Here is a 24,429-nt window from a genome sequence, read left to right on the forward strand (position 1 = left end):
AATGCTTTTGTAAATTATAGAAAGGAGTGGAGAAGTGCTATGATCTGGATAGGAGGTGATATATTGGGGGGAATTCCCGCAGCTAATTACCCGCTGCCGCCAATTCAATTGCCGGGGTAAACCCGGGCCTTATTTCCAAGAGGTGGAATTTTCCTCATACCTTTAGGAGCTGAGGAAAAGTCCGCAAGAAAAAGACATCATCAGGGGTATAACTAGCCGGGGAAATGAATTGATTCCGCAGTTTCGCGGAATCAGTGGGTTTATGCATGTTAACCCTTGATGTACTGCGAGTGAAAATTAATATTAATAGCTTTTTTCAGCGCTGCGCGGTAATTATCCACGGGGTAAACATTGCGGTTAATTGATTTCCACCCAGTGACTGTAAGAGGGGTGAGTTATATAGATTTGTTCTTATACACTTTTCCTGTTTTCGCCTTATGGCGTAAGACGCCTGGCATGATTCCAGTGCTGTGCAGTTTTTCTTCAATTTTGCATCTTAGTTCGCGTATAGGGCCTGATTCAGATGACGCAATGCCCATATTTACCAAGGGGCTATTGTTGGTGGACTGACATTTAAAGTGACTGACATTCAGGGACCGTTTGGCGGTTACGGGAAGTGGTTGCAAAAACGCAGGCGTTTCACAGCCGTTTTGGGGACATGTCTTAGCATACCGCTGCGATGCCATACGCATAAAGCTTTGCGCCAGTGTCTCAGTTCCCATAGCCGTTCTGCGTGACCATGGGGTTACTCAGATAGTCGATTATTGAAGGATCTGCGATCACCGCTGTGTTTATGTATGCACTTGATTGGATCTGCGAAGTCGCTGATGGGCATCTCAATATATTTCCAGGTGGCTGCATGTATTAGCATATTTTCGCACAGCAGTTGTGATTGTATTAGCATACATATCTGAATCAGACCCAAAGTGCACTAGGTACCTAGGATTAGAGTTTTTATAGCAAATAAATTGGTATAAAGCCACAAATTAAGCATAACAATGCATGGGGGTCACTCGTATCAAACCTTTCTTTTACCTAAGATCGTGTACTACATTTTCCTCAGTTTTACTATACTGTTCTAGTTTAGTTTGCTTATAGGACCTCCTTCAGGGTCTCTTGCTAGATGCGATCGCTCGCGCCCAGCGTATGCAAATTTGTCAAAGTGACGCCACCTGAAGCGATCGCTCGCCAAGGCATAAGCACGCCCACCATGTCTTAGCGAGAGGCCAGCGTACGCCCAATCACACGGAGAGCCGTCCACCAGCACACGTCATCTCCAAGAAGTGTATTAAAACATTGGTACATCGAGGACAATCGGAAGCGATCACAGCGCTTGTGGTTGCCTTACCCTACCACAAGCACTGCGAGGATTTCAGTGTAAAAAACAGGCATGTGACGTGTACTATGATGCTGTCTGTTAATTATGCACACCTCTAAAACAGCGTTGAAACACTCAGGCACGCCTGCGTTCGCACCTCCACTCCCCCGCTATTAGTGTCCTGCCCCTGTTACTACCCACAGACGGTCTCTCCTGTCACTCATTTCACTGGGCTGTCTTTGCTGGGCGAGCAAGTGACCTGCGATTGCACAGAGTAGTTCGCGCACGCGCAGAGTGAAGCATGCGCGTACGCAAACCATCGGACTGCTTGCGAGCACACAGCGCTAGCGAGAGACTCTGAATGAGGTCCATAGTGTACTAGGTATTTAGGATTAGTCTGTGGCGTGTTAAATGGGGCTATTTGGCACGATTTCAGGATAGGTGTTTGTGGATACATCTGTATGTAAAAGCAGTGCCAGTTATGTGTATAATTCACACTATTAGCGGATACCATACAAACATATTTTAATATATTTGTTGAGCACTAATATAGATGACCAGTGCATTGTAATAGGAAAACATGCCATATTCATTTACCATGGTAAAACAAAATTATCTGTAGAAGGCTTTAATGGAACAAGAACCGTAATCCCAATTACAGATGTAGCAAGCATATAAAATTAACCGCAGCAACTGATTGATTGATTGATAGATACTTATGTCAAAACATTGCATCACGTCAAGTGTGTTTTCCATTGCAAAACATTTTTCTGCCACCTGATGTCTTATTATAAATAATGGTGCGTGGGACCTGAAGTAGGGGAGTCACTGAAAAGTGTGATATTTTATTTCCAATGGAACATAATTAGATCTAATATCACACCTTGAATGACCCCATGGCTTTGTCACAATTATTTGTGACTCTGTTACTTGTTGCATGTATATTTCCTATTCAAGGTGGATCATTTTTTATAATCCAGTTGGGTAAAACTGATATATGTTTTGTTCATATGCCAAGTATCAGTAGTCAAGTATATTGAGAGTACTACATGTCAGGTGAATGAAAAGTATGCAGTATGTGCTGAACTTTGTGAATTAGATAACTGGGCCTGAATCAACAAGGATTGCAACTGCAATTACGCACGCAGTCGTCCGATTGTTGCGTTCTGCGTATGCATCGCAGTGTGCATGCGTGAACTCTCCATTACAAACGGGACTGCGATCGCAGTGACTACGCAGACCCATCGCAAAGTGATTGACCGGAAGTACCATTTGGGGGAGGTGACGGGGGGGTGGTTTGCACGTCGTTGCATGGGCATGCATAAATTATCCACTGCTATTCCATATGCAGCTTGTGTACTCACAGTGTGTGACGAGGTTAGCAATTCCTGAGTAAGGTCAGAGTGTGCGTGAGGCTGCGATGGTGCTTGATATTACAGACAGTTTCGCAGTCTTGCTAAGTATTATGGATGTGTGTAAGGTAAGGTTGGTATCCTCATGTGTGCTGTGACGGCATAGCGATCGCAGAGGATTAGCATATCATCGCAGTGGGTAATCGCTATTGCATTCACAGTTATGTTCCGTAATGAATCAGGCCCTATGTTTGTGTCCTGGTTTCAATTAATGATTCAGTAGGTTTTGTGGTCTGTGACTTGCAGAATAAATGTGACTGAATAGTAGAGGATGCCTAATGATTGACAGCTGCCTTTGCTTAGATCACAGATGTTGCAATACATTAGTAAATATAACATAGAGAAGCAAGAACCCACTCCAGATCTTCAAACATGTGCAGCCTAATAGAGTCTGGAATACATGATCTGCCCAATTTATGGCTCCATGAGGAAGGGGCCAAAAAATCGGGTTGGGTATGATATGTCAAAATGATCATAATGTCAGCATTAATCATGTAGACAGTGATTAAATGTTGACATATCATCCCTGGTGGCCCAGTGTTGACTTACCTGCTCCAGTGGCATTTGCCGGGTCCCTGGAGTCATGTGACTTCTGGGTCAGATCTCTGATCATCCGGCGTTTGGGTATTTCTCCCCTAATCATCCCGTCCGCATTCTAGCCAACCCACCCTCGCAGCCTAACTCTAACCCTCTTGCAAGCAGCCTAACCCTTATGTCGACATTCTGACAATGACGACATTTCACCTGTTGACATTCTGGAAATGTTGAAACATTGCCTGTCGACGTTTTAACAATGTCAACATCATAACTATCAACATTATGAATGTTGACATTGTCATTGTCGACCTTTTGTTTATATCCCCCAAAAAACGATGGGCACTTCTGCATTGCAATCTTTAGCCTCCCAGTATAATTAACAGGGGTCCATAAAACTAAACTTTAATTGAATAAATAACCCCACTCCCCCAAGGCTTGGCCTCCATTACATAAAAATATATAAAAAATTCAGTCAAAAGTGCTTTTCTCACCATGACCTCATATCAAAGATAGCAGAGCCGAAAGCTCTCCCACTGACATCACTTGTGATGTCAGTGGGGCCGTCCCCAGACGGTAGGCGTTTCATGGGAACGCCTCCACCTGGGCAGCCACCCCCCCGGCCCGCCCACCAAATGTATTGCAACATCTGTGGTCTCTCCTGCCTATTCTCTATCATGAATCGGTATGTGCTTGTCAGATACAACAAAACTAAAGGGTCTATTTAGCAAGCCCAATTTTACTTAAATCATGCGGTAACTAACATTCCGGCATGATTTAAGTATTCCAGCTATGTAGGGAAGGGTTAACAGTGAAGATAACGCAGTTATCTTCTCTGTTAATGCCCGACTGCTACTACTTCACATTGTAGAGAGGTAATAATTGCTCTTTACAGCGCTTAATGTTTTCTGCTATTTTGATAGCAGAAAAAAGGAAAAAAAAAATGCATAAAGGCTTTCCTTGTATATCGCCACCTGAGACTATGGGGGTCATTCAGACCCACTCGCGAGCGGCAGTACGCTCGCAAGTGGGTCGATGTTCCCCACTGCGCATGCGCATGATGGAGGGAGCTCCGTCGTGCGCATGCGCGAGACCCGGCGAGCGACGGGCTTTCCATCGCTCGGGGTCTCGCACCAAAGGGGGCGTGCTGTCGATGTTGATTGACAGCACGCTCCATTTTAATGGAGGAGGGCCCTGATTCAGAGCGAGCACTCTGGTCAGAGCGTCCGGCTCTGAATCAGGGCCTATATGAAGACATTGTTTTTCTTACATGAAAACTACACTGAAAGATAAACATTTTCTGTCCCTGCCGGCTATTGAAACTCCTCCCACGCTTCTCCCTTCGCCCAGCGTCAATAGTATGTACTGCTCATATTAAAAGTCTTTGGGCCTGATTCAGCAATAGCGATCACAGCTGTGATATCGCACGGAACGCAGCTGCGAAAATATACTAATGCCTGCCAAAGCTCACATGGCATAAAGATGCCCTCTGCTGCTTTCTCATATCTGTCCAATGTCACTCTTCTGCGTAAAGCCCCATCTCACCAAAGCCCCTTGCATCTCATAACAACCTACGCCATTTCACCACAGTCCCCTGCATCTCACCACAACCCCCTGCTTCTCACTCCTGCCCCCTGCATCTGACAAGTGTCACCGCAACCCCCACTGCTGCCGGCCTGCAACTGGCTGGGGCCCGGCCACTGGGATGTGCTGGGAAGGCAGAAGGATAATGGATGAGATATTTGTATTGCAGCTATTGTAAGCATTAATAGCAGCATGTCCCTGGGGCTGGCACACCTGCAGCCTCAGTGCGCAACCTCCCATCTGTCGAATATGGCGATGAGCAATGTCCTCCTTGCACAGTGTACCCTGTATTTTGTGGGCTTCCTGTTGAGCGTCCTCGCCGTGGTGCCCTTGAATAGTGCTAACTTTCATGGGAGGTGCCTCATGTTCACAGATGGCATGTGGCTGAGTGGGAGCATCACACTGGAGAGGGAGCACTTCACGGTGGAGGAGTGGTTGATGCCTGCAGGATCAGGTTAGGGATGTTTATAAGAATCCGATGGTTGCTAACCATCAATGTTTTTTGTTCCGATTGTAGTTTTTTTACCATTTGATGGTGGCTTTTTGATGTTTGCCACCATCGAATGGAAATCATTTGATGCTGTTTTCCGATGGATTTTTGTTTTTTAAATTCCTGATAGATATGCCTCCCCTGGCTCCTTCCTGGCTACTGTGTCTCCATCAGGGCATCTTCCGGGGTTCGTTGGAGGCTGCCTCTCACTCTCTGTGCTGCTGATTGGCTTTCACTGTATCAGAGAGCCAATCAGAGCGCAGCCCTGGGCCCAGCAGCAGCAGTCAGTCACTCACACAAACAGTCCAACAGTTTTTTCTGTGACTTGCTTCATTCCAAGCCTCAGTTTCAGTTGCTGTCTAGCTGTTTCTGTACCGTGGTCAGCCTCTTTACAGTAGCTTGGTGCAAGATTTTTTTTCTGTAACTTTGCTTAATAAAAATCATATCTGTTCGGCTTCCTTTTGTCACAGATGAATGGTTCATACACCTAAACCTTCCTCAACCAGTGCTGTATAGAATAGTGAAAACCCCCTCAAAATCTGTCCAGTGAGTCAAGAGATTAGCCAGAATGAACAGGCAGAGCCCTAAACCTGGGACTTTATTTTATATATATATATATATAGAGAGAGAGAGAGAAAGAATCAATCGACATTCATATTTCATATGTATACACATTCATATATATCTATAGAGAAACTTTTTATTTGTATTTTCAAATTAGCAGTACATAAGCATAAAAACAACAGGAAATGAAAACAAATATATAGAAGCTTTTTAATATGATACTATTGATGCTGGGCACATAAGGAGAGGAGAGTGGGATATCTGTCATTTCTGTTAAGAGTACTGGACCGTGTGCTGTCTTCAGCAACACATGTGTTGATGTAAACATTAGTTCAAAACGATAATAATCGCAATGTTATTGGCCGTAAACATTCGAGCCAATAACTAGATCGTAGCTTGATAGACCCCTAGGGTTGGCATTATTATGTATGCAGATTGGGGTTAGATTTTGGTTGTTTTTTAAGTATAATATACTGTTATTTTTTTAGAAATTGCAGTGTGGGGTTATCAAATAGGGCAGAGTTTCCCACACTCCGCAATTACAGTCCAGGTTTTAAGGATATCCATGCTTGAGTACAGGTGGCTTAATACAATTGATTTAACCATCTGGACTCATGCATGGATATCCTTAAAACCTGAATTGTTGTTTTTGGGAAATAGGAGTAAATTGGACAAATCAACAGTCTAAAGGCCCGCACACACGGTGCGATTTGCAAACGATCCAATGTAATTTGCAATCTCCCTTGAACTCTCTCCGGCATGTGTGTGTGCATATATGTTTAATAAACTTTTACTTTGTACAGTGTTTGTGTCCTGTGTTTATTTTAATATTGCTTTTTCTGTGGAACTACAGGTGCCAGCGGGCCCGTAATGCCCCGCATGCTGGTACTTGTGGTTCTCCTAGTATCAGCATGTGGGGGAGGCTTGCTGGGACCTGCAGTTCCACAGCAAAAGACAATATTTATACATAGGGCAGCACAGACGGTGTAATGGTTAGCATTACTACATCACAGTACTGAGGTCATGGGTTCGATTCCCACCACGGCCCTACCTGTGCGGAGTTTGTATATTCTCCCTGTGCTTGCGTGGGTTTTCTCCGGGTACTCCGGTTTCTACACTCCAAAAATATACTGGTAGTTTAATTGGCTCCCAACACAAACTAACCCTAGTGTGTATGTGTGTGCGCATGTGATAGGGAATATACAGTGTAAGCTCCACTGGGGCAGGGACTGATGTGAATGGCCAAGTATTCTCTGTAAAGCGCTGTGGAATATGTGTGCGCTATATAAATAACTGGTAATAATTAATTAAGTATTTAAACTTCTATATTTTACACCACATTTACACTATCAACCCGGCACCCACCGCCCCAGGGGTGCCGGGGAGAGCCTTTATTGGGGGGGCTCCCCAGGGATCCCCGGCCTGCTTGGGCTGACTAGCGGTCAGGGTTAATGCTTCGGCTGGGGGACCCGGTGAAAGGGCTCCCCTGGCTGTGGCATTAGCCCCCCACTATAAAAAGTCAGGTGCTGGTTCTGGATAATACAGTGGGACCCTACTAATTTTTCCCCCTGTATTTCCAGAGCCAAGACCGGATCAGAGCCCAGGGCTGGTTGCGCAAAATACGGGAGGCCTCTACCTCGGTTGTCCCCTGTATTTTGCACAACCAGCACTGGGTCACTAAAAGCCCGGGACTGGTTGCTCTTTGGCGTGGAGTCCCCTCTTTCAAATAATGCAGCCCCTTAGAAGCTATTGTCTGGTGGTATGCATTGTACATATTGACAGTTAGCGTTCCCGCTAGGCTTCTTCCGCAAGGTGCTGCCCTCTGCCCCTTTTGTAAAAGTTAAAATGCGCCTTGTCTCTTTTACTGCGCCCTGCTGGGATCGCCCCGCTGTCAGGTTTCAGAGCTGTCTCAGCCCCCTTCCGGCTGTCACCTCTTCCTGGATGCATGGCTTCCCTAGCGAGTGAATAGATGCCGTGCGCATGGCATCTATTCACACTGCAGGAGAGCTTGGGGGCAGCCCAGCAGCTCCGTGAGTGCTGGGTACGTCCCCAACAGTGATGTAAATGGGGCGCGTCTCAAAGACACTCCTCCTTTTCTGGTGACCACGCCCCTTTTTCAGGCGCACGCAGCAAAGTGCCCCTGTCTGAAAGCCGCCCTGGCCACCATAGAAGGTACACTGGACAATCATTATATTGCTATCGACACGCAGGAGATTAGCAGAAGTATATCAGCAGAAGTATACTGACAAAGTTAAAATGCAGCTTAAAGCATTTTAAATTAAAATACTTAAGATGCAGTTAAACTTTGGCCCTCATTCAGAGCCGTACGCTCTGAGCAGAGCGCACGCTCTGAATGAGGGCCGGGCTCCATTTTCATGGAGCGTCCTCCTGGACGCTCGTATAGCTGTGGGTCACCACCCACAGGCTATACGAGCGTGCTTTGTGATGGCCGCGATGGTCGAGACCATCGCGACCATCGAATTTGCGAGCCGGAGCCTGCGGTTGAGGTTTTCAACCGCAAGCTCCGGAGTGATTTTGGCTCTATCAGAGCCAAAATCACTCCCACTGACATCACTAGTGATGTCAGTGGGCCGGCTTCTGACGGGAGGCGTTCCCGTGGGAACGCCCCCGTCAGGGAGGCACGCCCCCGGCACGCCCACCAAAGGGGGCGTGCTGTCAATCAACATTGACAGCACGCCCCCTTTGATCGGACACAACGAGCGAAGGACTTTCCTTCGCTCGTCGCGTCTGGCGCATGCGCACGACGGAGCTCCCTCCGTCGTGCGCATGCTCAGTGCATAACATCGACCCACTTGCGAGCGGACAGCCGCTCGCGAGTGGGTCTGAATCAGGCCCTTTGTCTTTATACTGCTGCCGTTCTCCTGCATGCCAACATAATGGTTGTTGAACAAGTGTATATATTTCTGTCTGGTGATCACTAGGCAATATCACCCTGTGTTAAGTAATAATTAAGTTTTCCATAGATGCGAAAATTTGCGATATTGATGTTGAAACCCGACGAGCACAAATGTTGAAAATGTGTTCAACACAAAAGTGAGAGAAATTTAGCAGTGAAGAGGTTCTTTACAGTTGTACATTAGTCCAACTGCCGGTTGTAAAGATATACTGTATCCTATGCAAATGCAGCAAAATACAGAGGGATTCAAATCTACGTATAATTTGCAGTTGTGGTCCCTACATCTAGGGGTATATTTATTAAAGTGAGAGTTTTTAGAAGTGGAGATGTTGCCCATAGCAACCAATAAGATGCTACTTAACATTTAACTAGCACGTTCTAGAAGATAATAGTTAGAATCTCATTGGTTGCTATGGGAAACATCTCCACTTCTAAAACTCTCACTTTAGTAAATTTACCCCACAGAGACACAGATTTGGGTGTTCACATGCAAATAATGTACAATAGGGACATACAAACTAGAGAGAGCCAACGGTGGGGTATCCATCTATGGCACAGAAACCATTGATGGTTTGCACCCCCTTAATGGCCCTCGCTGACGGTGACACGACGTGCCTCCGACCAATCAAAAATGGGGGTGGGGCTTAGTGGCCACTGGGAGGCGGGGCTAAGCTCCGTCCTGAGAAGGAAAAAAAAACACATAGGCTCCTTCTCATCCATCGATGGCGGAGAACCATTGGTTTTCTGTCATCGATACCAAAACTAGTTAACATCGGTTGGACACCATCGATGTTTTGAAAACATTGATGGTCAATGATCATGCCTAATACACGCTTATACTATATAAAAGAGACCACACATCCAGATATGCCTCTTAGGACACTTACAATGCCTTACAAAAGTATTCCCCCCCTTGGCTTTTTACCTTTTTTGTTACATAACCTGTAATTATTTTTTTTTTTTATCTGAATTTTATGTGATGGATCTGCACAAAACAGTCTAATTTGGTGAAGTAAAATGAGAAAAATATATATAAAAAAGAATCTTTAAATAAAATTCTGAAAATTGGCATGTGCATATGTAATCACCCCCTTTGCTATGAAGCCCCTCAAAAGTTCTGGTGCAACCAATTACCTTCAAAAGTCACATAATTAGTGAAATGAAGTCCACCTGTGTGAAATCTAAGTGTCACATGATCTGTCAGTATAAACACACCTTTTCTGAAAGGTCCCAGAGGCTGCAACACCACTAAGCAAGAGGCATCACACCATGAAGACCAAGGAGCTCTCCAGACAAGTCAGGGACAAAGTTGTTGAGAAGTACAACTCTGGGTTGGGTTCTAAAAAATATCCAAATCTTTGATGATCCCCCGGAGCACCATCAAATCCATCATCATCACCCCAAGAACACCATCCCCACAGTAAATCATGGTGGTGGCAGCATCATGCTGTGGGGATGTTTTTCAGCAGCAGGGACTGGGAAACTGATTCGAGTCGAGGGAAAGATGGATGGTGCTAAATACAGGGATATTCTTGAGCAAAACCTGTTTCAGTCTGCCTGTGATTTGAGACTGGCATGGAGGTTCACCTTCGAGCAAGACAATGACCCGAAGCATACTGCTAAAGCAACAATCGAGTGGTTTAAGGGGAAACATTTAAATGTGTTGGAATGGCCTAGTCAAAGCCCAGATCTCAATCCAATTGAAAATCTGTGGTCAGACTTGAAGATTGCTGTTCACAAGCGGAAACCATCCAACATGAAGGACCTGGAGCAGTTTTGCCTTGAGGAATGGGCAAAAATCCCAGGGGCAAGATGTGACAAGCTCATAGAGACTTATCCAAAGCGACTTGCAGTTGTAATTGATGCAAAAGGTGGCTTGACAAAGTACTGACTTTAGGGGGGTGAATAGTTATGCACGCTGAAGTTTTCTGTTATGTTCTCCTAAATGTTGTTTGATTCACAATATAAAAATAACAAAACACAACTTCACAGTTGTAGGCATGTTCTGTGAATGAAATGATGCACACCTTCAAACAATCCATTTTAATTCCAGGATGTGAGGCTGCAAAGGGGGGTGAATACTTTAGCAAGGCACTGTATCTGCTGCTGCCTCCGTTGGCCTGGAATAAAGATATGTACTCATGATGATGATGACATTACCCATACTTAGCTACTTTTGAAAAAGCATTTCAGTGGATTGTGAAAAGCAACACCTGTGAGCGAGTGGTAAAGTGGACGCGTACTGCTACATCTGAGAGGCGTGTCATAAAACTGACTTACATTCAAATATAAACAAGCCCAAAAGCAGTTAGTAAGATCTATTTGTTTAATGAAAACACACTGATACTTTTCAAAAAATCCATGTAGCCATAGGGATCATTGGCCCTCATTCAGAGCCGTACGCTCTGAGCAGAGCGCACGCTCTGAATGAGGGCCGCCCTCCATGAAAATGGAGCGTCCTCCTGGACGCTCGTATAGCTGTGGGTCACCACCCACAGCCTATACGAGCGTGCATTTTGATGGCCGCGATGGTCGTGACCATCGCGACCATCGAATCTGCGTGCCGGAGCCTGCGGTTGAGGTTTTCAACTGCAAGCTCCGGAGTGATTTTGGCTCTATCAGAGCCAAAATCACTCCCACTGACATCACTAGTGATGTCAGTGGGCCGGCTTCTGACGGGAGGCGTTCCCGTGGGAACGCCCCCGTCAGGGAGGCACGCCCCCGGCACGCCTACCAAAGGGGGCGTGGTGTCAATCAACATCGACAGCACGCCCCCTTTGATCAGACACAACGAAGGACTTTCCTTCGCTCGTCGCGTCTGGCGCATGCGCACGACGGAGTTCCCTCCGTCGTGCGCATGCTCAGTCCAGAACATCGACCCACTTGCGAGCGGACAGCCGCTCGCGAGTGGGTCTGAATCAGGCCCATTGTGCCTTATTACCAATGCAGGGAAATTATACTAATGATCTCATTTGAAAGTATATATCTATATTTTATTTTAATATAACAGCTTCATAATAGAGGTAAGGTGCAATCAGGGAGATTGCTAGACTCTTCAGGGAGATTGCTACTTTTCAGTTTCAGCATATTCCTCAATTTCCCACTCACTCTTATTACTGAAGGTGTTAAAGGGGAGGATGTACTTCCAATCCTACACCGGAAGTCACTGTCATTGGGACAGGGCAATTATTTAATCACCAAACTCTGCCAACTGCTATCTCCCCATCCTGGTATCTAGAGACTTAGGGGCACACGTCTTTGAAAGAGAAGAGACCTTTCATTCAAACTTTGATCCTACTTAAACAACCTACACTACAGAAATTATTAAAAAATCTGAGGATTGGGCAGGATTTCCTATTTTGGATTTCAATAACATGGGGTAATCTTTTTTAAATTATTTACTCCCTCTGTAGTTAATGTGATCCCCAGATAACAACACCCTATACCAGTGATCACTTTAATACTTGTACAAGCGTTAGATGTTTAATTGCACTGATTGGCAGTTAATTATACAATGATTTTTTGCATTGTAACATAACTAGCTGCATCCCTAGCAATGCCACATACAGTTGATAGATTCTTTCTCTCAATGCTTCCTGCCAATGTTCAGCCTTTCTTTCTGCTGGTTCCTCGCCTCCTAGCTCAACCTTTCCCTATAAATGTAAAATGCTCTCCAACATAACTCCTTCCATCTGGTACAAAATACTCTGGCCCTGATTCAGAGCCGGACGCTCTGACAGAGCGCTCGCTCTGAATCAGGGCCGTCCCTCTGAATTTAAGAGCGGCCTCCTGGCCGCTCGCATAGCTGTGGGTGACCACCCACAGCTATAGCTAGCGGCCAAAATGATGGTCGCGATGGTCAAAACCATCGGGCTTGCGACGAGACCCTTGCGGTAGGGTCTCGTTGCCGCAAGCCCTGGAGTGCTTTTGGCTCTATCAGAGGCAAAATCACTTGTGATGTCAGTGGGGCCGGCCCCAGACGCTCTCGCGAGCGGGTCTGAATTAGGCCCTCTGTTCCTGGACATCCCACTTAGTGCTCGACCCTATTACAGTAGGTGCAAAGGGGGTGAGTTGACATTGCAACGGCGTGGAAACGGTACTGCAACTCGCCCCACTCACTGCCCGATCTTTGGCTGGACTCACAGATTTTTGCGAGTGCAGAATGGAAATCTCGGGGATAGTAAAGAGCAAACCTGGTCTTTGGGTGAGTGCAGGGGTTTTTGTCTTGATGTGATCTGTTTAATAGTTGTTTCTACAGAGCTTTAACTTGTATCCTGTAAATCAGGGATGGGGAACCTCAGGCCCGGGCGCCATATAAGGCCCGCGGAATCATTTGGTCTGGCCCTCTGAGCTTTTTTCTGCTAGCCTCATCTGGCTAGAAAGGGTGCCTAGAATGGTACCCTGCAGCCAGAATCTATGCAGCAGTGCCGCCTGGAGCATCCTTAAGACGCTTCAGACGGTCACACTGCTGCCCTTCCTACATTGCTGTAATCACTGGCGATTGTGGCCCCGTCCCCGTGTGATGTCACATGGAAGGTGCATGGCCTGTGCCGGGCCTGCAAATAATGTTCTAAATATCGAAATGGCCCTCGGCAGAAAAAACGTTCCCCACCCCTGCTGTAAATGTAGGACAAATGCTTCAAGCATATATTTTATACTGAGTCCTGTTTTAGCAATGATTTAAAGTTATGTGTTATATGTATTATTTTATTTAATTAAATTATTTACTTTTGTATTTGAAATATACAATTGCAAATTTGTGGTTATTTGTGTTGGTGCAGTCTGCTGCAGTCTGAAATGTGTATAGAGCACCTGATGATGGCAAACCTCACGCCGCTGTCCTTGTGTGGCTTGATGTTATTGTTCTGGTGGCCGGGCCTGCCTGGAGCAGGTCGGTAATGGCCATGCGCAGCATTGGGGAGAGTCATGATCAGAGCTGATGCTGATTGTTCAGTCAGTGTGGCATTCCAGAAAAGGGCAGGGAGCATTTTTCCATTTACAAAATGGGCGCAGCGCACTGCTAAAACAACCTAGAGGAAACACTAATTATAATTCAATGGCTATATCTTGAACAAGTTGAGATTTTGATTAATCTACAGTTAGTGGACAGGCTAAGTATTTAATGTAGTAGATGTTATAAAATGATATGCTTTGTTAATTTTGGGCCTTGTTCCTTTAGTCTAATGCGAGTATACGCCTGTATTGTGAGTCCCCAACCCTTCATACTCTATAGCAGCCATCAGTACTACTATCAGCACTTACAACCATGCTCTTTTACGTGCATATGCCAAGGTTGACACCCGGAAACCCCCATTTCACAGATGGAGAGAAGCAGTTGAGTTTGCATCTGACCTAGAATAGCTCGGAGTTATGCAAAGATGCGTCTGTTCACTGTGGTGTTTGCTCTGTCTATAAAAACTGCTATATGCAGCCACCTTTTAGTCTTGTGTGTGACTGACGTCTTTTATACTTTTCTGAAGATTTTTTCAGGCAAAACTGCTCAGAAATTGCCGGGTCCACAGGAGAGTCCGGAAAGTTAGAGGAGATCCGTTCTGCACATGTGTAGAACTAATTTCCTCTTCAAAAACGCACCTTGTCAGCTGAAGCACAGTTGGCTGCGTTTACATCCCATGCCACCACATCAGTTAAGTGGTAAATACAGTGCAAAATACCAAATACACCAAAAATGCATTATTATTTTCAAGTCAAGATTTTGTTATGAAAACTTATAATAGAATCCTGCGTTTTGCAGTTTTAGAAAATGGGTTTAATTTCGAAGTGAGAACCCCACACATTCGCTTTTAGTTTGCTTTATTGTAGTTAAAAAAAAAACACTTATTTGCCCATTTGGATAGGTTTTCTTTACCATGTGAGGAGGTATAAGCAAACTAATGGTGTTGTCTGAAAATGTAAAATCTTCTGAAAAAGAAGAAATAAGATATACTTTTTGCTTGCACTACATAAAAAATACTTATATAGCTGTTGGAATGTGATCAGAAGGGTAATAGTTTAAAGTCATAGAATAATGTACTTATGCTGTATAAGTCTCAGCAAGACCTGGCAGCCAATGATTGTTTAGGCATGCTGAATTAACAGTGCCAGCATGCCCATGTCTGCCAAAGCATGCTGAAGCCTGTGGAACTAGAAGTACCAGCATGACCTGGCAGCCTGGATCATCTAGTAGTTCCACAAAAGTATAGGTTAATAAAAATAAAATAAAAAAAGATGCACACGCTGGGAGCGATTCAATCGTTTTTTAAGGTGCATTTTATGGGTGCCCAATGTTGTGATTCAATTATTTTTGGGCGCCTATTATCACGCTTGTCACGCCCAATTAGACCATGTTTAGCCACGTAGAACGGTTAAACCCATCTAAAGTCCTGGTTAGGGCGCCCAAACCAGGACTTGTCGCACATTTCTGCTCGCCACCTGAGGAGATAGCGAGCGGAAATGCCGGCGCACACAACTGAATTCCCCCAATGAATGTTATCCTGTTTTATTTATATGTTAACCAATCCCTCATTATTATCCACCTACATCTGTAATGAATCTTCTTCTATACACACTGAAAAGTGACAGTAAAATGCTTGAATTACACGTCTATTTCTATAGCATTTGCTGAAGCTCTAGAACCACAGGCAAGGAGACTATTCATCCAGTTATGTCTGCAATGCAGCCTGTGGCCATCTCTGCCCTCAGGATAGGTTTCATCTATCTGCAAACTTTTATCTTGTTAAAACACCCACATCACAATAATCATCTTTTTACCTGGAGCTGCCAATAATCTTATAGAACTGATTGTATTTTTGTCATATCGTTCTGCAGTTGAGATTCCCGTGCAGAATGTGTTGTATTTTTTAGGAAGAGGAGTTCCCAATCTATGCTGCTGGCTGTTTGGAAGCAGAGCCTACTTACTATGCAGAGATAAAGGAAAACACCCAGTAAGAATACATCACCTCATTGTTCTGCCAGCGGCTGCCGTCTCTTCAGTAGCTTGCTGCTTAAGTATCCCTGTCTGGTGACCCCCTCTAGCTAGATGCCTTCTCTCTCTCTGCATAGTAACTCCCACAACCATTCCCCTCCTCACGTGTGTCACAGGGCTGTAACTGGGATCTTGCCAAAGCCATGAATGCAGATAAGCGTCTGGTACAGAACAACCTCTCTATTGTGATGTAGAAATAAAAGCACTGCACGTCCAAGAATATCATTCACATTCAATCGGGTCCTGATACTGGATCAGCGATGCCTCTCGGAAGACAAGTCATGAATATTTTATTGATTTGTATTGATTTTGTTGTAACTGTACCTAGTTATGAGCATGCTATGTGTTTTCTTTTTGTCATTCTCCAAAAATCCCTTCTTGCTGTGTTAAAATGTTTTGTTTTGCCATTTACAGATGCAGTTTATGTTACTCTTCAGCCGTCAGGGGAAGCTGCGGCTTCAGAAGTGGTACGTGCCACTGTCTGACAAGGAAAAGAAGAAAATTACCAGGGAGTTGGTTCAGACTGTATTAGCCCGAAAACCGAAAATGTGCAGCTTCCTGGAATGGAGAGATCTGAAGATCGTATACAAAAGGTGGCTCCTGATTCCCTCTCCTCCCTTCCCTGTTATTAACCCCTGGGATGTAGCACTGCTGTGCACTGATATGTATTCTAGGCCTGTAGGACATGTCATTTAATTAGCAGCCTCCGCTTTGCCAGCCAGCATACCTATTGTCCTTTATAATAGAAAATGTATCTGCAGAAGCTTGATGCAAATGCTTTCACTCATGTTCAGTCATCCATATATTAATCTGCAATGTAACCATTCTGTAGCAGGGTCAGGCAACCCTTCAGGGAGCAAACTGAGCATTATGGGAGATGTGGTTCATATGTAGCTGGAGCCTCCAAGGCTCTCCAAGTCTGAATACAATAATAAGGGCTATTGACATTCATTTAAAATTCAGGCAGTGTGTTAGTGTTTTTTCTTTGGTTTACACCTTGCTGTATGTAAGATATGTGTGTGGTTTATTTATTACACTCATACAAGTTAAACCAATCACACCGTTCACACTATTCTTACGAAGCAAGGCTTCTAGCTGCTTAAAAATACATTTTGTATTCACAGAGATCCATGATATCTATAGTTTCCTTACTCTGTAGTCATTATCTTTTCAAAAAGCTAAAACCACCCGCTATCGCTGATGGCCAATTCATTTGTTGGATTCTGCAAAATATTGAAAAAGCCACTTGTCCTTTTTTTTGTCAGAGTCTTTATAGATTTGTTGTATATTGCCACTAATGCTACCTAACAATGTGACCATCTCTATGCTTCCACTGAAATCTTTTCTAGTTTGATTGTATCTTAGACAATGTCCTCGCAGTCAATGCTCATAACACGTGTGGGTACCTTAAGAGATATAAACAATATTCGGGCATATTTTGGAATGTCGAAGAAACAAAAAATGTAAATACAATTGTACATGATTCAAAGAAAGCAGTTCTGTGATACGACCACTCGAAACGGGATGTAGTCAGGAAGCCGACGGTCTAAATACTGACCGCCGGCCTCCCGACTGATTAATCCCGGCAAGGTACTAATGACAGGCGTGAAAATCCTGACGCCTATCATTAGACCTACGCTGGGAGCCTGACGCCCGGTATACCGAACGAAGGTAAGCCAGGCGCGGATAGCCACGCGGGGGGGGAGGTTTAGGTTTTAGGGCTCCCGGGGGGACTTAGGGTTAGGCACCCCACGGGAGGGTTAGGTTTAGGTTAGGGGAAGGGGGGTTAGGATTAGGCACCCCTGGGGAGAGGTTAGGGTTAGACACCCCCCCGGGAGACTTAGGGTTAGGCTGCGGGTAAGGGGGGGTTAGGTTTAGGCACTTAGAGGGGGGTTAGGGTTAGGCACTTGGGGGGAGGTTAGGGTTAGGCACCCCTAAGGGAGAGTTATGGGGAAAATAGGGTTAGTTATACTTACCTTATTAGCGATCGGGATCTTCACCTCTGCCGGGCTTCTGCTGTCGGGATTTGAACCGCCAGCCACGCAGATGGTGGTAATACTTACTCCACCCGTTATCTTCTGGGGCATAGCTTCTAGGTGTATAACATAGGGGGATTAATTTCCCTGACATTGATGCAATGTGCCATTCCGGAACAGCACATCACATACCCCGACACCAGCAGAGTTGCAATGTCAGCACTACCATAAATGACCTATAAGTGCGCAGAAGGGCGCCATGTCGAAGCCTGATGTAACATAGGACATAATTGAAATGCCCCCCAGAGTTTATAATATGATAAAAGGATAAGAAGTTAAGCTTTCAACTATTCTCTGTCATAATTATTATTGGAGACCAAAGTGCAACTGGAAAGTGTCACACAAGGGAGAGAGTCAATTATAGTACCTCGTCTGATGTGCGGCTGTGCACATTGTGCAAAAACAAGCATGGCTTTCCTACCGTGTAACCCGTATTGTATCGGTATGCAAGGTCCACCACTTTGCTCATTGAATGTGCTCCAAGATGCGTACATACCCCTGTGTAAGGTCCATTCCTCTTTGGTGTATGGACTCACATAGCGTAAATTTGCCTTTTTGGACATGTCATTATTTTGGATGGCACTTTTACTGCTTTCTTTAAATTATCTAATTTAAATATATTTGATAACTGGTGCAGGGGTAAAAAGGTGATGTAACCCCGTCTAACCGTGCCTAGCATAGCAAAGTGACTGAATATCCTGGACCAAAATTCAAGATCCAAGTCTATCTTAGCTACCTTTGCTTCACTTTTCATGACTAATGAATTAAAATAATAATACAGATGTGTCCTCACTCATCTTTGCAGCAGTCGCGTCAAACAGTCCCTCGTGGATCTCTGCTAGCGCCGGGCGTCTTTTTTGCATCGTTTTGTGCCGAAAATGCAGATAAGTCGCAATGTGATGTCACTAGGAAGCACCAGGAGACTGCGCTGATTAATATGTGACACTTGTATATCTGTGTGCGACTTAGCTTTTTTTCACACCAAGTGCCATTTAAATTCTTAGTTGCACACACAAGTGTCACATATCAAATTAAGCAGCACAGCCTCCTGGTGCTTCTTAGTGGCATCGCATTGCAACTTAGATGCACTTTTGGCACAAAAATACACCCGACGCTAGCAGAGTTGCACGGGACCTGGCGGCTCACTCACGCCAGGCATATGCTGCATGGCGTATTGAGGCTAGATGAGCAAGGACACATCTGTAGTTATATATTTACACAAACCCTGCTTATTTCTGGTGTCCCTCAATGATATATGCCAAGCAAATTTCAGTTCCGCATTAAAAAGGTTTTAAAATTAATTCTGTCACATCCTGCGCCTTATTGTGGAAAATGTGACAACATCTCTAAGGCAGCGATAGAGAGGCAGTATGTTGGATCTCTATATATAGGGAGCCACCAATGATCCATCATTTAACAGCTTGGGAACTCTGCTAGAGATTAAATTCTTTTAAATAAAGCAATGTGACCATTCATGCCATATGGAGCTTATGTCCTCTTCATGTTATTTTAGTGCTTACAGTTATGATGTGACCATTGTCTGTTCCACAGTCTTGGCGCAGATGGGCTGTGACATATCCACTTCTACTGCTGTCTAAACTGATGAATATACTGTATGCATATTTCTGAGACAAGAGAGAGAATATGACAGCCTGCCTTTCTTTGTTGGTGTGTAGGTCACATTAGGTCATTTGTTTTTTTATAGTAAGCCTATGCCCCTAAGCACAACTGCTTCATGTTTTACCCTTGTCACACAGTTTCCCGTTTACATTTCAATTATAGTACTGTGTATTTTTTCCTCTCACTCGTGCAGTAAAATGCTACCATCTGTCCTTCTATAATATATCCACAAACGTCTGTGGGGTCATTTCAGAGGGCCATTTACAACCTCATTACCGAAGCAGGGAAAGAAAGCCATACTAATATATGGAAACGTTTCTGAAGACTTTCTACTGCTAATTGTGTGGAAAATATGGTGTTACCCATAGCAACTGGTTTCTGCCATTTATAAGTACAGCTTAGAACAGTGATAAGCAACCTAATACACTTCAGGGGCTGCACTGGGCGGAGCTCTAACCTCCAAAAGGGCAGCACATTACTCTTAATTTCAGTAGTAAGTTAATTTAATATATTTAATCAATAAAAGAGACACTTATCTGTAATAACATATTGCCAGGCCTTTCATACAAGCATCCCATGCTATAGCAAATAAATATGAGTACAAATCAGGAAGGAGCTGGGGGCTGCAAGTGAAGGCTTGGAGGGCCGCACGTGGCCCCATGCCCATCACTGGCTTAGAAAATAAAACATTTGGTTGCTATGGGTAACACAACCTTTTCTGCACAAGTACCTGTGGAACAGTGTTTATATAAATATCCCATTTTGTAATGTTATCTCTATAATTGACTTCAATAGGCAGTTGATACATTACCAGGTTTATTTAATGACATTCTGTAGTTCATAGTAATTAGCTAAACATTAAACCGGTATTCCCACATTTGGGGAATAGCTTTTGTTTCTGTAATGATTGCTGAATTAATTTGTGCACAGTTATAATTTAGAGGATTAATGAACAATACTCACGTTATGTGTTATACAGTGCATCCGGAAAGTATTCACAGCGTGTCACTTTTTCCATATTTTGTTATGTTACAGCCTTATTCCAAAATGGAATAAATTAATTTTTCTCGTGCAAAATTCTACACACAATACCCCGTAATGACAACGTGTAAAAAGTTTTTTAGAGATTTTTGCAAATTTAATAAAAAAAAACAACTAAGAAATCACATGTACATAAGTATTCACAACCTTTGCTCAATGCTTTGTTGTTGCACCTTTGGCAGCAATTACAGCCTCAAGTCTTTTTGAATATGATGCCACAAGCTAGGCACACCTACCTTTGGGCAGTTTCGCCCATTCCTCTTTGCAGCACCTCTCAAGCTCCATCAGTTTGGATGGGAAGCGTCGGTGCACAGGCATTTTCAGATCTCTCCAGAGATGTTCAATCAGATTCAAGTCTGGGCTCTGGCTGGGCCACTCACAGACATTCACAGAGTTGTCCTGAAGCCACTCCTTTGATATCTTGGCTGTGTGCTCAGGGTCGTTGTCCTGCTGAAAGATGAACCGTCGCCCCAGTCTGAGGTCAAGAGCACTCTGGAGCAGGTTTTCATCCAGGATATCTCTGTACATTGCTGCATTCATCTTTCCCTGTATCCCGACTAGTCTCCCAGTTCCTGCCGCTGAAAAACATCCCCACAGCATGATGCTGCCACCACCATGCTTCACTGTAGGGATGGTATTGGCCTGGTGATGAGCGGTGCCTAGTTTCCTCCAAACATAACGCCTGGCATTCATGCCAAAGAGTTCAATCTTTGTCTCATCAGACCAGAGAATTTTGTCAGGTGCATTTTGGCAAACTCCAGGCGGGCTGCCATGTGATTTTTACTAAAACGTGGCCTGTATGGCCACTCTACCATACAGGCCTGATTGGAGGATTGCTGCATAGATGGTTGTCCTTGTGGAAGGTTCTCCTTTCTCCACAGAGGAATGCTGTAGCTCTGACAGAGTGACCATTGGGTTCTTGGTCACCTCCCTGACTAGTGCCCTTCTCCCCTGAGGGAGGCCACTGTGCTCATAGGGACCTTCAAAGGAGCAAATATTTTTCTGTACCCTTCCCCAGATTTTTGCCTCAAGACAATCCTGTCTCAGAGGTCTACAGACAATTCCTTGGACTTCATGCTTGGTTTGTGCTCTGACATGCACTGTCAAGTGTGGGACCTTATATAGACAGGTATATTGCTTTCAAAATCATGTCCAATCAACTGAATTTACCACAGGTAGACTCCAATTAAGCTTTAGGAACATCTCAAGGATGATCAGTGGAAACAGGATGCACCTGAGCTCAATTTTGAGCTTCATAGCAAAGGCTGTGAATACTTATGTACATGTGATTTCTAATTTTTTTTATTTTTATTAAATTTGCAAAAATCTCCGAAAAACTTTTTACATGTTGCCATTATGGGGTATTGTGAGTAGAATTTTGAGGAGAAAAATGAATTTATTCCATTTTGTAATAAGGCTGTAACATAACAAAATGTGGAAAAAGTGACGCGCTGTGAATACTTTCCGGATGCACTGTATAATAGTTACTAGTACCATACACGAATACAAAGTTTTCAATAACCTGTTGAAACAAAATATTTTCAGTTAAGATTGTGCAGGTTATGAAATATCAACCTTCATACTGTATTTGGTTTTGTAGCTCAGAACGTAGAAGTAAACTGCTGTTTAGAAATTACAGTAGACAAGAGCTTCAGGTCATATTGTTATGTCCTTATAAGCACTAGCCACCTTTTCTGCCAATTGAATGGTACAGATGTGTCCACATACATCTATCCTCCGTGCACTGCCAGTCGCCTAACACATAACGCATGAGGGCTGTATGACTCGGTAGCTCCAAGCTTCTTCTCGAGCAACTTTTTACCTTCAGATGTATCGTATTTGCACAACGATGAGAATAGGACGCACAAGCTTCTGCTGATTAAATTGATATGCAGCATGCCTATATTCTTTGTGCAACTGCGAGTGCATCTGCATGCGAAATGCTACATTACAGTGTCAGCAGCTGTGACACTGTAATGTAGCGTTTGCATGCAGATGCAGCCGCAGTCACACACAGAATATAGACATGCCGGATATCATTTTCATCAGCAGTAGATGCTTGTGTGTCCTATTCACATCACTGTGTGAATAAGACACATCTGAAGGTAAAAAGGTCCCTGAAAAGACGCTCTGCACTACCAAGTCACGTCACGGCATGGCGAGACTAGAAAGGCTGTTTAAAGGGGCTAGATGTATGTACATATCTGTAGTATTACCAAATATGCTTTTTGACAAACTCATGATGCACCTTAAATCTCTTAAGTATTTTTGCCAAGAATGTAACATTTTTAAAGTTTAAAATATGTTAATAAATGTATTAGCCTTTTTTATTTCTCAGCTACCTGTGAGTGCTGTATTTTTCTCACAGTGCTCCTGCTATCTCTTTGCTTATTCAGCATTAAGCTTCTCTATTATTCATCTTATAATGATTCTTTATACTCTTGGCTATTTTATATTTTTACCCAGTTTCTTATTCTGACTTCCACTAGTACTAAATATGTGTGATGTGGCGTCAGCTGTAGTACCATTAATTGGGGTCTGAATAAACGGGACCTAATTTACTTGAACGCTATATTGAAATATGTTTGTGAGCTCCACTGGAAAATAACTGATGTACTGGATTGTGTGATTGTATATCACTATGTTCTCTAGAAATACATTTTGAAAATGATAAGATGCCCAAAATGTATTCCCCCTCCCATCCTTCATTTCTTGGTGTGAATGTAGTCGTGGTGACAGGAGATGTCTGGGAGATGAGCAATGACATACTGTAACATGGCAGGCTACTTGGATACAAAATCATGCCCAGATTTTGTTTTCATCTAAATGTTTTCTTAATCATGTTTATCTGTATCCCCTCCCAAGGACAAATTGTACATGTGCGCTCTCTCCAATATTTGAAAAGAGTCTTAATTGCACTAATGTGACATAATAACACTTCCACTAAATCAGACAATTTCTTTCCTTTGTAAAGTAGCGGATAGACTTTTTGGATGCGCGTAGGAGCACTCGGCAAATGCTCCTAATTATCATCTTCTGGAACCTGAAATGCTTCCCCACGGGTCTCACTGCTACCGGTGTCTGACTGTTCTGTGACAGCAACTCAGGAATTAATGTACTGGCAGTTTGAGTTTAATAGTACATTGGTTAGCAAGGGAAGAAATGCTGCTGGGATGCTAGATGGATCAGGTCCAAGAGTATTCAATCAGAGACAATCTTTTAGCAGATTTTTCCTTTTAAGTGTCAGTAATTATATAGCAATGCTGAGGCCGACAGACTTGGAAAGGTTACAGTGTAATAGGTGGTAAAACAAGTTCTTTAAGCCTTTTCCAGTAGTTTCTTCACTTCTGGGAAAACACTAGACAATATGTCGCCCTATCCCGTGGATCGGGCCGACATATTGTACACATCAGCCAGTGTGTACCCACTATGCGTGACCCTGTGCGCTCCCGCGGACCATTCATCGGGTCAGTCCAACGGCCTATATGTAGGGCCGATGGAACGACCCAGATGTCGACGCTGGCATAGTGGATGGAGCCGGTGCCCGACATATTGGGCGGTTGATCACCGCATCGTGCAGTGTGTACCAACCGATCCATATATCGTGTGGTTGAGCGTCACATCGCTGGGCACACACATCAGCAACTGTGTACCCAGCTTAAAAGTGTACTTGTTGTCAATGCATGTTGAAGGTAGACATATTGTGTTCTAGACCAAACTCCAGCCTGTCTATTTACCAGGAACTAGTGTTATCAGAGGGAGGAGGCAAATTGCACTGTCTTTAGAGTTGTTACATGTTTCAGGCTAAACAAGAGAGTGGTCATTTAATTAATTAGCACAGGGTTGGCCAACCAGTCGAGACTCAAAGCGGATATCCACTACATGATATAAATGGATGATTGAATGATAACAACATCGCTATCGTTCGGTC

At 44.0% G+C, this 24,429-nt stretch overlaps 1 protein-coding gene across 5 annotated transcripts in view; it reads left to right on the forward strand.

Annotated features, from left to right (window-relative positions):
* The window catches only part of AP1S2 (adaptor related protein complex 1 subunit sigma 2), a 92,509-nt gene that overhangs the window by 11,110 nt on the left and 56,970 nt on the right, over window positions 1-24,429 (forward strand). For 3 of the 5 annotated variants that reach the window (XM_088451569.1, XM_088451572.1, XM_088451573.1), the window contains exons 1-2: window positions 15,905-15,965; window positions 16,216-16,394. In XM_088451569.1, the coding sequence (XP_088307695.1) occupies window positions 15,945-15,965; window positions 16,216-16,394 (200 nt within the window). In that variant the 5' untranslated portion in view covers window positions 15,905-15,944. The other 2 variants (XM_088451571.1, XM_088451574.1) reach the window with 2 other exon arrangements.

The sequence above is a fragment of the Taudactylus pleione genome, unplaced genomic scaffold (assembly GCF_031769625.1).
Source record: "Taudactylus pleione unplaced genomic scaffold, aTauple2 ptg000026l, whole genome shotgun sequence".
NCBI lineage: Eukaryota > Metazoa > Chordata > Amphibia > Anura > Myobatrachidae > Taudactylus > Taudactylus pleione.